Source organism: Sorghum bicolor, chromosome 7, assembly GCF_000003195.3.
Source record: "Sorghum bicolor cultivar BTx623 chromosome 7, Sorghum_bicolor_NCBIv3, whole genome shotgun sequence".
In the NCBI taxonomy this organism is placed as follows: Eukaryota; Viridiplantae; Streptophyta; class Magnoliopsida; order Poales; family Poaceae; genus Sorghum; species Sorghum bicolor.
The window spans coordinates 60,694,592-60,706,891 of NC_012876.2; the positions used below are offsets into that span (position 1 = coordinate 60,694,592).

At 48.7% G+C, this 12,300-nt stretch overlaps 4 protein-coding genes across 7 annotated transcripts; 1 reads left to right on the forward strand and 3 right to left on the reverse strand.

The window, feature by feature from the left end:
* On the forward strand, positions 721–3,029 carry LOC8057999 (28 kDa ribonucleoprotein, chloroplastic). The gene is made up of 4 exons (XM_002444554.2): positions 721–1,250; positions 1,698–1,799; positions 2,215–2,496; positions 2,612–3,029. The coding sequence occupies exons 1-4, from the start codon at positions 819–821 to the stop codon at positions 2,672–2,674; spliced, it is 879 nt and encodes a 292-aa protein (XP_002444599.1). The 5' UTR covers positions 721–818; the 3' UTR covers positions 2,675–3,029.
* LOC8057825 (protein-L-isoaspartate O-methyltransferase 1) lies at positions 3,192–6,114 on the reverse strand. 2 transcript variants are annotated; one of them, XM_021464750.1, is made up of 4 exons: positions 5,800–6,114; positions 5,103–5,379; positions 4,176–4,340; positions 3,192–3,626 (listed from the first exon to the last, which is right to left on the reverse strand). In XM_021464750.1, the coding sequence occupies exons 1-4, from the start codon at positions 5,878–5,880 to the stop codon at positions 3,376–3,378; spliced, it is 774 nt and encodes a 257-aa protein (XP_021320425.1). In that variant the 5' UTR covers positions 5,881–6,114; the 3' UTR covers positions 3,192–3,375. The 2 variants fall into 2 exon arrangements, with proteins under 2 accessions (XP_021320425.1, XP_002445700.1); XM_002445655.2 differs by having other exon boundaries at positions 5,875–6,113.
* LOC8058000 (protein tas) lies at positions 6,728–9,787 on the reverse strand. 3 transcript variants are annotated; one of them, XM_021464748.1, is made up of 13 exons: positions 9,633–9,786; positions 9,359–9,548; positions 9,169–9,268; positions 8,971–9,079; positions 8,764–8,852; positions 8,437–8,493; positions 8,234–8,342; positions 8,050–8,151; positions 7,912–7,976; positions 7,581–7,687; positions 7,412–7,476; positions 7,269–7,323; positions 6,728–7,177 (listed from the first exon to the last, which is right to left on the reverse strand). In XM_021464748.1, exons 2-13 carry the CDS (start codon positions 9,417–9,419, stop codon positions 7,017–7,019), a joined length of 1,080 nt encoding a protein of 359 aa, XP_021320423.1. In that variant the 5' UTR covers positions 9,420–9,548; positions 9,633–9,786; the 3' UTR covers positions 6,728–7,016. The 3 variants fall into 3 exon arrangements, 2 of the variants coding, with proteins under 2 accessions (XP_021320423.1, XP_021320424.1); XM_021464749.1 differs by having other exon boundaries at positions 9,359–9,528; positions 9,633–9,774; XR_002454927.1 differs by having other exon boundaries at positions 7,084–7,177; positions 7,269–7,476; positions 9,633–9,787.
* LOC8058001 (thiol protease SEN102) lies at positions 10,284–11,937 on the reverse strand. Its single transcript, XM_002445657.2, has 2 exons — positions 11,309–11,937; positions 10,284–11,221 (listed from the first exon to the last, which is right to left on the reverse strand). The coding sequence occupies exons 1-2, from the start codon at positions 11,778–11,780 to the stop codon at positions 10,575–10,577; spliced, it is 1,119 nt and encodes a 372-aa protein (XP_002445702.1). The 5' UTR covers positions 11,781–11,937; the 3' UTR covers positions 10,284–10,574.

The window sequence follows — 12,300 nt, forward strand, 5'->3', positions numbered from 1 at the left end:
TGCAAAGTCTCAAACTCATTTGCAAAGTCTAAAAATAGTCCAACTCCAAGGGACTTTGCATTTAGACTTGGCAAACCCAAAGTGTGGACTCCACCTCTGAATTTTTTTTCACCGATCGCGCCCGCGCGTTTTTTTCCCTTCGCGCCATTTTGACATACATCGTGTGTGCCCGTCGCCGTCCAGGCCAAGTCGCCGCCAGTTGCCGCCCAGCCCAGGTCTTCGCGTTAGTTGCCGCCTAGCCCAGGCCGCGTTCGTCGTTCGTCGCCGTCGTCGTTCGCGTCAGTTCGGCTCCGTCCACCTCCGTCCTCCTCCGAGGGAAGGTCCCCGTGAGTGAAGGTCCACCTCCGTTCCCGCGCCGTGGCCGCGTACGTCGTCCAGACGTGGCCGAGGGGACGGAGTCCGACGTGGAAGGCCGAAATTGTAGATGCAAAGTGATGGGAAGGTTTGCATATATACAATGCATCAACCTCTATTTGCAAAGTTAACCAAATTGCAAACCTTATTTGCAAAACTATTGGAAGGGTATTTTCTACTTTGTTTGCAAAGCCCTTGTAGATGCTCTTAGTCCTCCTAGACGCCGACCGTTGGAACGGAGCGGAGCCGTCGAAACCGGATTGTTGTGGCCCAGGAACGTAACCTCCCGGCCGCTGCCGAACGGGCCCTTAGACAGGCCCAATTAAAAAGCCCAAACGCGGATATAAAAATGGAGGAGCAACAACGGCATCATCGGCTTCGCCAAAAACCTCACCGGCTCCAATCCATCCTTTCCTTATCCCCTTCCTTTCCTCTCCCTTCCTTCCTTCCTTCCTTCCTTCGCCATGGCAACCATGTCCCTCCGCTCCCTCGCCATGGCCATGGCCGACACGGCCCTCCCGCCGGCCCACAAGCTCCTCCCCACGGTCTCCCTCCCGCTCCTCTCCTCATCCACGCACGCCGCGCCGCTCCTCCTCCGCGCCAGCCGCCGCCTGCCGCTCGCGCCCCTCGTGGCCTCCTCCGACGCCGTCGAGGCGGGCGTCGAGTGGGCCGACGAGGAGGAAGAGGAGGAGGAGGAGGCTGGAGAGGCCTTCGACGAGGAGGCTGGGGAGGTTGAGGAGGAGGTGCTGGCCTCAGGCGACGAGGGTGAGGGGGAGTACGCCGCGGTCGAGCCGCCCGAGGAGGCCAAGGTCTACGTTGGGAACCTCCCCTACGACATCGACAGCGAGGGACTCGCGCAGCTCTTCGACCAGGCCGGCGTCGTCGAGGTCGCCGAGGTGAGCCGGACGCGCCTCACCCTCCCAAAGTTTCCTATTGGCTATGACGTGCGACGTTCAGTTGGTTATAACTGCTTGTTGTGCTTGGTGAAACCTAGATTTACAGTAATAGCATCTGCTCATTGCGAGTATGGCTCTCCAGTTACTTCCTGTAACTAAATACTGCTCAGTAAACGTTTGATTCTGTCTATGGACTCCTTATGACTTGTTTGCTATGTACATAACTGTACATTTATGCTGCCTTCATATGATAAAATGCAGTGTTTCCCCCAGTATGTTGCTGTCATCATATACTCATTCGTCTTAGTCTTTGGTACTTGTTGTCAAATGTTCCTAGAAATTGCATTATTCTTTTAGGGTACTCTTGTTCTAAAGAAAATATTCTTTGAGTTAGTGAAATTTCTTCCATTGAGGTTGCAAGCTTGATAATGTTTTGTGCAATTTTAGGTTATTTACAACAGAGAGACTGGCCAGAGCCGTGGGTTTGGCTTTGTTACCATGAGCACTATTGAGGAAGCTGACAAAGCCATTGAGATGTTCAACCGCTATGTAAGCTCATTTCTGTCCTCTGGTTTCTCTGTTCTTCTCCAGAGTTAAAACAGAATTGCAATCCACTAAATCTCAAAGCTCTCATCCTCTACATTCCTTCACGTTATGGATTCACTCATTATACATGGAAATTGAATTGACTTGAGAGGTTCTGAACTTGAGATGGCCATACATCTCTCTCATGGAGAAGAGGCAGTCCTGTTAGGCTCTCTATCATTTTATCAGGCTCCTTAGATCAAAGGGGCACATATGTCTACCACTTTAAAGCATGTAGACTATAGGCATCCTCATATTTGATCATCAACTGCTTAATAAAATACACCTTTAGCGCTATTTCTGCACCTAGACTAGTAGAAGAGCGCATATATGTCACAGATTGTGCTGAATAGATGACTAACCAGCTTATTTTCTATAGGACATTAGCGGGAGGCTTCTGAATGTAAACAGGGCATCTCCTAGGGGCACTCGCATGGAAAGACCTCCGAGACAATTTGCACCTGCTTTCAGAGCTTATGTTGGCAACTTGCCATGGCAAGTTGATGACTCTAGGCTGGTGCAATTGTTCAGCGAGCATGGAGAAGTTGTTAATGCTACTGTTGTCTATGATAGAGAATCTGGGCGTTCACGAGGATTTGGTTTTGTAACAATGGTGTCAAAGGAGGAACTCGATGATGCTATTTCTGCGCTGGATGGACAGGTGAAAATACTGCACTCCGAACCAATCCATTTTTTTCTTAGTACTGAAATACCAGCGCACAAGGTAAAATGGAAGCACTGAACTAATGTTAATTATCTTGTAAAATTAACCATAGGAATTGGACGGGCGCCCTCTTCGAGTAAATGTTGCAGCAGAGCGACCACAGAGGGGCTTTTGATGCGGTGGTACGAGAGAGATGGCTGCTTGTTTGTAATGAGAACGGAGACAACGGAGGAGCAATGGTACAAATTAGCGGAAGCTGATGCTGTCACAAGTTGCTAGATCCCTCCCTTAGCTTCCTGATGTTTGGTTCTTGCCACATAGCTTTTTGATGCTTCTCTTGGCAGCTGGACTTGATGTTTTACTATTCTTGTCGACATCATGAGTTGAATTATCCAAGTAGGCTTCTATGTTCTATCGATATGCCTTGATCAGATTCTCATCGTGGCAAAAGGTTTTGTTGGTGAAACCGTAGGAGCAGCAAACCAAGATTATTATTTATATCAGCTGTACGAAACCGTACCCAGCTTGTAGCATTCACGTTCATCTCTTCTCGGCTGTTGTATCATATAGCATCAGCATCCTTGACAGTCTAATGGCCTAGTCCGGATGCATTCCCAACCAAGTCGTTTAGATCACAAAAAATGAATGGCAGCTGTGGCTCTGAAGAACAAAGTTGCATAAACAAGAACACGGGGGCAGCTGAACAGAAACAAACGTTTCATGATGTGCCATCATTTACATTATTTCCAAGCCAGCGCATTACAGAGGCAGTAGGATTAATATAAAAATATAATATTTACAATGGTAGCGAATCGATTGAATGCCTCATCTGACATGGTGAAGATAACATTTGTTTTGACATGATAGGGCGGGCAATCATCTTGCGTGCAATTGAGATTCCTTGCTAGTGAGGGGCACATAGCGCACAGACGTTTCGTCTCTTATGCCGACCGTGCCATCCAACTTCTTGTCCACAACCTTCAGCTCCTGGAAGACTGTCCCGACAGGGATCACCATTCTGCCGCCGGGCTTCAGCTGCTCTATCAGCGCCTCTGGGATCTGCGGTGCTGCAGCTCCAACATGGATGGCGTCATAGGGTGCCAGCTCTGGCCAACCTTCCCTCCCATCTGCATCCATTTTAAACATCTGTTAGTGCATAGAACAACCAACAAAGGCAACAATGCTGAATGCACATGGGGCCATAGTGCCAGACTAAGGAATACTAAAGCTGCTGCAAAATTCCGCATCTAAGGACAAGAACCTCACGAATGGGGGAGATCCTCCTTACGGTATGACAATTAATATAACAAAACCTTGCTAGTAGAACACACAGAAGTAGAGTATTGGACAACCTCATTAGCTGAATCAGGTTCCTTTATTCAATCAATAAAAGAAAAAGGAGAAGTGCTATGGAAATGATATTTTCATCTGAACTATAATAACTCAGCTCACATCAACTAAGTTGTTTTATGTACACCTAAGCCAGCATTGAACCTGTTGGACATTTGCTGCTTTAACATGGCTGAGTTTTATGGTAGCATAAAACAAGCTATTACCAGCAACATGTATACTTAGGGATTGTTTTATGTACACCTAAGTCATCATTGAACCTGTTCGAAATCTGCTGCTTCAACATGGCTGAGTTTTATGGTAGCACAAAACAAGCTAATATTTACCAGCAACGTGTATACTGAGGGATCCATCATTTAGCTGTGGGGCTGCTGCACTTTTCTTGATGTTCTCAATAGAAGTAGCAACCAACTCTGGGATGTGTTCAACACCAACTGCTCGTCCTTCTGGTCCAACCATCAGTGCAAAGCAAGCAGTTAGGTATCCAGTGCCTGAAAAAAAGTCAGAAACAAACAGACACAATGAGTTTAACAACAAACATATAATATAGTGTTTGCTTCATGGACTGGGATAACTGCATAGTGCAGGCAGCACTCCCAGGAGTCTGATTTTGGACACCTGGGGCTAAATGGAGCTGCCTAGCTGGTGCTGCCCAGACCAGGTAACCAAGCAAATAATTCCATAGAATCCAAGAGTATTTTCATCCAATATGAAGCTGGCAGCATCAACATTCATCACTTAGAGCTACATATCAGTTTGGAATAAATTTATAAATTAAGATGTTATATAACCATGGATTGTATCTAAATATTGGAAGTTAAGGTAAACAGAAGGGTAATGATAAAAAATGGGAAGTTCTCCTCTCATGTATGCTGACACACAGCTCTGCATCTTCCATAATCTAGCTTTATTAAAGTGTGTGTAATAGTGATGTGTGAAAAACCAGATTACTGAAGAGGAAGTCAGATTTACTGATGCAAGTAACAATCTGAAACCAATAAATTACTAGTGTTTTTTTTCTTGGAACAAGGAGCAACTAAGTTATTAAAACTCTCAGCCGAGGAGCCAAAATACAACTAGAATTGACTGTTTTCTAAAACTAGTTGGTCTCGACCACAGCATTGAGAGTCTTAAGTCTTACCATAGCTGCCATGGAAGAGAACAAAATAATGCCTTGAGATTCGGAAGTCAGCATGAAGTCATGAACCACCCATGTATAGTCGTCAAACTAGAATGAATAAACAATAGTTTACCTGACCCAACATCGAGAGCTCGCATTCCAGGCTGAAGATTCTTCTCCAGGAGCTCCAGGCAAGCGGCGTGCATGTGTGGCGCCGATATCGTGGCATTGTACCCAATCGGCATGGGGCTGTCGTGGTACGGCGTGCCCCCAGGTGGCACGAACAACCCCCTGTCGATGGCCTCCATCACCTCCGCGACTTTGGTCGACCTGATGACCCCGTACCTCTGGAGCTGCTCAACCATGGACTTGTTCTTGTCGCTGGCCCCGCTGGACCACAGGCCATGATGCTGCATCAGGAGGAGTAGCAGGAGGATCGAAATCAAATTGACCCTCTTGTGCATCCTTTCTCGTCAACGCAATAAATAGGGGCGAACAAAACAGATTATAGTTTTGTTTTAAAAAAAAACAGACACTACAGTGGACAAGTGGACCGAATTCTGAAAATCATGGCATATCTAAATCTTTGGAGTGTAATCCTACGTATGTCGAACTACTACGCAGCAGAATTGTGGTCGGGTTGATTGCGGTTGGCAGAGGTTGGGAATGGGAGAGAACACAACCACACAAGCATCTCCCCGGAAATAGAAGTACCGTCCCCACCAAGGTCGGGTTAGGGCTTATCGGCCGCAAGATGGAACCACACAGGGCAATCGCTACGCAATCCGGGAAGCGTGGTTGACGATTCGAAGCGATTGAGCAAAACTTACGGATTGGGCGCGAGCGCGGGCGCGGGAGCGGGTGCGGGAGCGGGAGGAGAAGCAAGAGAGGATGGAGCGGAGTACCTCCATGGTGATGGGGGGCGGGGGCTGGAGAGACGACGCCTCGATTCTTCACTGCCGGTTCCGGGTGAGTCGCGGGACCACTTGCGGCGGTGGGTGGAGGACTGGAGGAATCGGCCGGAGAAGAGACGGAGGGGAAGGAGAGGATTCGAGATAGTGCAGCGAAGGTGGGGTCCGGACGACGAACCGAACCGGATGCCGCTACTCCTGCTCGGCACTTGGCACAAACCACCGGAATCCGGGCAGTGAAGACTTTGAAGAGATCTATCTATTTCTGAAAGGAATCACGGCCCATCTCAATTCCAAGCCGAACACGGCCCATCCTGAGTCCCACGATGAATGTTGGAGGGCATTCCCTGATGACAGGGTGGGTAACCTTATCTTTTTATTACATACAAAAAGGAATTAACTGATTAAAATGTTCTTGAATTCTTTGAAGAGCCTTGACAGGTCTCTACAAACAAGCTAATACAAAAAGGAATTAACTTATTAAAACATGGTTCTTGACTTCTTCGAAGAGCCTTGACAGGTCTCTATAACAAGCTAATTAAAACACATGGTTCTTGAATTCTTCGAAGAGCCTTGACAGGTCCCTATAACAAGCTAATTGTGCATCAGCTTGGTCAAACTTGCAATAGTTTTGACTTAGGACACTCATTATATTTCAGAAAGGTACTAAATGAATTAATTACCTTAACTTTTAATACAAAAAGGAATTGATGGATTAAAAATAAGGTTGTTGAGTTCTTTGAACACCCTTGGCAGGTCTCTATAGCAACTAGCAAGCCAACTGCATCAGCGCTGAAATTGAGATATATGTACTCCTTAGTTTCATTTACAGAAACATATAGTTCTCTGATGATGAATTAACACAGCTTGCCATTTCAATATTTGAGTTGGTGAACAAACAGAAAACAAAATTAGAGATGTAACATGGCAGATGAAACAGGTAATTTCATGTTCTGGACACTTCTTGACAACTTTGACAAAGCTTGAAGAATGAATAGGATAAGTCTATGGCCAACTGTATTCGAGAAAAAAAAAAGTAGATGGCTAACTCGGCTCTGACAAAATTGCTGCTCCATCCTAACCATACGGATATTGCAATCAGTGAATCATCAAACGAACATGATCCCAAAGCTTTTCTATGGGCATGGGTTAGGGTATCTTGCATGTACATCATTGATTTCAACAAGAATTTCCTCAGGAAGATGGACTGTAGTTGCTTGAAGAACTTCATCAAGCTGCCACAATTTAGTCGCACCGAAAACAGCCGATGCAACAAGTGGATGTCTCAAGACAAATGCTGAAAGCAACAGTAAGTTAAGCAAAGGATCAGCAGAAAATGGTCAGAGAATACAGCTTTACATCAAGCAAAATTGTTGACAATAACTTACCAATCGCTAAGGTCACTGGAGAAATGCCATACTTTGCAGAAATTTGTGTGTATTCCTAATCAAATAAAAGAGACTGGTATGTAAGCAGTTAAAAGGGGATTTTCCAGTTTTCCACATCCACGGCATACAAATCATTTGCACACCTTCACAGCTGCTTTCACTTTGGGGCTCTGCAGTTTGTATCGGGATTCGCCTTCAGAGTATCTCCCTACAAAAGGAGGGTCGCTAATGACACAGTGGAACCAAAAATAAAATGGAAGAGAGAGGATTGGAACCAGACTATAAACCTTTCAAAAATTCAGAACCCAGTACCTTTGAAAAGATTCATTCTTGCGTCTGGTGGACCACAGTTATCAGATGAGTGATACTTTCCTGAAAGTATACCCATTGCCATTGGGCTGTAAGCCAGCAAGCTGATTCTGCAAATAACATAGTTTAACAATGGAATTTCAGAAGAAAAAGAATTGTATAGAATGAGTGAAAACAGAACACAATTTGGAAAGTATCTTAATCAAGAGCAAATACGAGATGACAATGCCTTTTTTTAAATAAACGGATGTCAAAATTTGTTAACAGTCACTAGTATAAATAGACAACTGAAGATGATGGTCAATTACAGGGATTTGGAAAGTGTCAGGAATACCTCTCATGATGGCAGCATTCTGCCAATCCAGAATCAAAATTTCGGCACAGCAAGTTATATGAGTTCTGCAAAAACAAAGAAGAAGAAACATGTAGAGTGATTACAGTACTATGAATAAGATCAAACTGTGCTGCTTACCTGCACTGTCAGTAGCTTTGGAAGCAACTGAAAATCCTTACTCAGCTGAAGAAACTTCATCAAGCCATATGGTGTCTCATTGCTAAGGCCAATGTACCTGATCTAACACCAGCAATTCATAAATGTGCAGCCTGAACATCTTCATTAAAAATGGAAAGTTAAAAACGGCACCTCGAGGACATACCTTGCCAGCATCTATTGCTCTTCCAAGAGCCTCCAGTTGTTCTTCCATTGGAACAGACGTGTACTGGCAGTTCGGATCATAATCTGTCTCACCAAACATCGGAACATACCTGCAAGTAGGGAGAAAAAGACCTAGTGGTTAAGACCTCAGGATGCATAGACACGCAACAAAATGGGCGGCAAGACACAAGCTGAGTCAGAGACCGATCCGGCCAGTGTATCTGGTAGAGGTCGATGTAGTCCACGCCTAGCCTGTGCAAACTGCACAAGATCAAAATGAATATGGCACACATTAGGTACGAACGAAAACAGCCCATAGCCAACTGTGCAACAACAATTTTATTCAAAGTCGTCTTGGGGTGACTATTTATGCAGTTTTTATTACAAATTTAGAGTAAAGCCTACCCTAGAGCAAAAGACAAGCTTTCAAATTTCCTGAAGACACAACCAAACTAGCTAGCATCTGAACACAAGAACAATATGAAGTTTTGCAGAGCAAACATAGAACAAACAAGTCTACCAAATGACCACCTGCCATCGATTGCCTCTGCGATGTTCCGCGAATCTAGAGACGTCGGCCCGCCGCGAATCCATGTCATCTGCCCAGAAGGCCCGGCAACCTGTGCTCCCAGCACAGCATCACCAAACAAAGCACCAAGTTGAGTTCACCGCTGGTGTCGCAATACATAAAACCAACCGAAGTACTAGTAGAAGGGAAAGGGCAAGATCGTTGCTCACCTTGGTTGCGACGACGACGCTGTCTCGTGGGGCCCGGCGGGCCCGCAACCAGCGGCCGAGGAGCTCCTCGCTACGCCCGCGCGTCTCACTGCGCTGTGGGACCGGGTACCTGACCGTCTCCACTCTCAAACCGAGGCGTTTCTTGGGGAAAAAAGACAGAAGGAAATCAGAGGGGGATGACGGAGCAGGTGAGCCTACATCTCAGCGGAGTCGAAGAAGTTGACGCCGGCATCGTAGGCGGCGTCGAGGAGGCGCAGCGAGCATGCCGCCCCGCTCTGCTCTCCCATCGTCATCGTCCCTGCAAGAATTACGCACACGCACAAGCACAAGCACGAGTCATTCAGCACGGTCCACCAGGGAGAGAAAAGGGGGGAGTCTGAGCTCGAACCGAAGCAGAGGCGGGAAACGGGCGGCAGGTCAGGAGCAAGGTGGAAGGTGGGCATGGCCATTCTTGTTTCCTCTGTTGCTCTGCTCGGAGGAGGAAGATGCTGGCTGCTGTAGTGCACCTGGCTACGGCCGCCTGGGCATCATCCATCCATCCTATCCGTCTCTTCTCCCCTGTCAAGATTTATGTAGATCTGTCTGTGCTTTAAGATTCGCGTACATCTATTGGGTTCGGTGCGGGCGCGGTAGAAGCAAGAGAGTATGGAGCAGCGGAGTACCTCCATCTCCATGGCTGGGGTCTGGAGCTTGGAGTCCTTTGGACCGTTGGAAGACGGGGAGAGGGTGACTCCGCTTTGCTGCCGCCGGCCGCACCAACCGGAGACTGCCCTGGAGGGTGTGGAGAGACTGGACTATGGGAGACTGGAGAGAGACGCGGAGGATGGCGCACATGGGGATGGAGGCCCTGGAGGATAGATCGGCCCAGCCCAAGGAGGCCCATTTAAACCTTTATTATGGTAGCCCATGATGCTAGTAGTCACATACTCACATCTAATTATTTTTCTAGTGAAGCAATCATATACTCCATCCGTCCCCAAATACTGCTATTTCTAGCAGATTTTAGACAGATTAGTGTGGCAAATAAAAGATCATTCTACCCTCAATTAATTTGGGTTCCACCATTTAATCATGCACGTTAAGACATGGTTCTATGGTTCCAACGAGCTGTATTTAGTGCCAACTAAACATATCCAAACAATTATCATGCGTCAAAGTACTACTCCCTAGAAGAAATTAAATGGGCTAGTGGACCACGAAAGTTCCAAGGAGAAATTAAATAAGCTGGTGGATTGAGTATGCTAGTAGAAATAGCAGTATTTGTGGCTGCTAGAAATAGCAGTATTCGGGGACGGAGGGAGTAATAGCAAAGCTGATGCTTCAAAGTCTTGATCAAATGCATACATAGTCATTTTTATAGGTCAATATAATAATAACTGAATGAAACGAAAGCTGCTGGTAGATCAACTCTCGACTGGTATGGTATTACATGAATGCACGTTGTATAATGTGCGTATGTCATTCAGACATTCTCAGACCGCAACAGAGATGTTCCTGTCCGAGCATACATACATCGGTACTGTAGTGTAAAATGTGTAGTGATAATTTTAAATGGTTTAATCAATAAATAAGCGCCAGCTGTGCCTGCTGTGTGCGCATGCGATTCAGAGCTCGTCGTGGCTGTCGTCGTCGCCGACGACGACGGCGCGGACCTTGGGGTTGGGCGAGGTCTTGACGGGGTAGGACGCCTCCATGGCGATGCCGCAGTGGCCCTCCTTCGCGGCCACATCGCGCGCCATGCGGATGTACCCCTTCTCCCCCCACTCGGGTCCCCACGAGTTCTTCACCACCCAGTACTTGGTCCCGTCCGCGGCCACCCCGTACCCGACCGCCGTGACGCCATGGTCCAGCTCCGTGCCGCACCTCCCCGCGAACACCCCCTCCGAGTAGAACTGGAAGTGGGAGCCACTCGCCTCGATGGCCACCGACACCGGCTGGTGCGCCACCGCCTTCTTGAGCGCCGACTCGTCGTTGGCCGGCACGTCCTCGTACCCGTCGATGGTGACCGCCGGCGCCGGCGACTTCTTGCAGGAGGCCTGGCGGGCCTTGTACGGGTACGCGTCCTCCGCCGCCACCCCGCCGTGCTTGGCGATGTACTGGAACGCGTAGTCCATGAGCCCGCCGTCGCACCCGGCGTTGCCCTTGGTGTCGCAGTCCACCAGCTGCTGCTCCGACAGCGACGTCAGGTTCTTCGTCTTGATCGCGTTGATCCCCTCCACTGCCGCGATCGTCGAGAACGCCCAGCAGCTACCTGCATGGCGTTGGCATTAGTGTATGCTCTGCTCGTCGGTCGTCGGACATTACCATTGCCAGAGCAACAACATGTATCTATACATACCGCACTGGCCCTGGTCCTTGACGTCGGTGACGGCGCCCTTCTGCCTCCAGTCGACGGAGGTCGGGAGGTCACGCGCGCCGGCGTACATGAAGGAGGACGCGGATCCCTGCCTGTCGCCGCGGAACATGCGGTGGTGCGCGACCCTGGAGCCGGCGTAGTGGCGGCGGAACTCGTCGGCGGTCATGTCGCCGAAGCGGTTGAGGCGGAGCTTGTACGGCTCGTCCCGCTGGTTGAAGTCGTGGATGAGGCGCACGTTCTCCTTGAACACGTTGAAGCGGCGCGCCTTGTCGCCCAGGTCCCGCGCCACCGCGTGGCGGCCTCGCCACCGCTCGTACAGCGCCCACAGCGCCTCCTCCGAGGCCAGATCCTCCGCGCCGAACTCGACCGCGGACGCCGGTGCCGGCGCCGCCGCCAGCAGCGCTAGCGCCGCCGCCAGCAGGACGGCTGCCGCGAGTGCCACCGCTCTCGCCATCTGCGTGCAGTGGCTCGATCAGAACGTACACTGCTAGCTAAGCTGCTGATCTGATGCTAGGATCGATGGCTGGCTGGCTGTCTTTGTGTGTTTGCAAGTGATGAGGTGTGGTAGCCATGGGGAGGGAGGAGGTGCTTATATAGGAAGCGAGATGGAGATGCTTTGGTGCATGGAAAGCAGGAGGATCAACATTCAACGCAAGGAAGAGGATGACGTTGCTTGCGGGCAACAGCTTTGCCTTGGGTTATTAGTTATTACACTACTCATGAGAAGAGTACGTACTCGATGAGTACGTACACAACCGTACCAGGAATGCAGGCGACCAACCGTAAGGAACTGCAGTTAATTGCATGCCTTGTAACGGTGCAGCGCAGGTACCATGCATGCATCCATGCAGGGATGTGCGGTCGGTGGCAGCAAAGATTGGACGGACGGCGGGAGATTAATTAAAACGCGAGGGCAAGGCCGATGAAATGTTAGCAGAGGGGATTATATTAGCGAGGCGTTCACGCCACGGCCA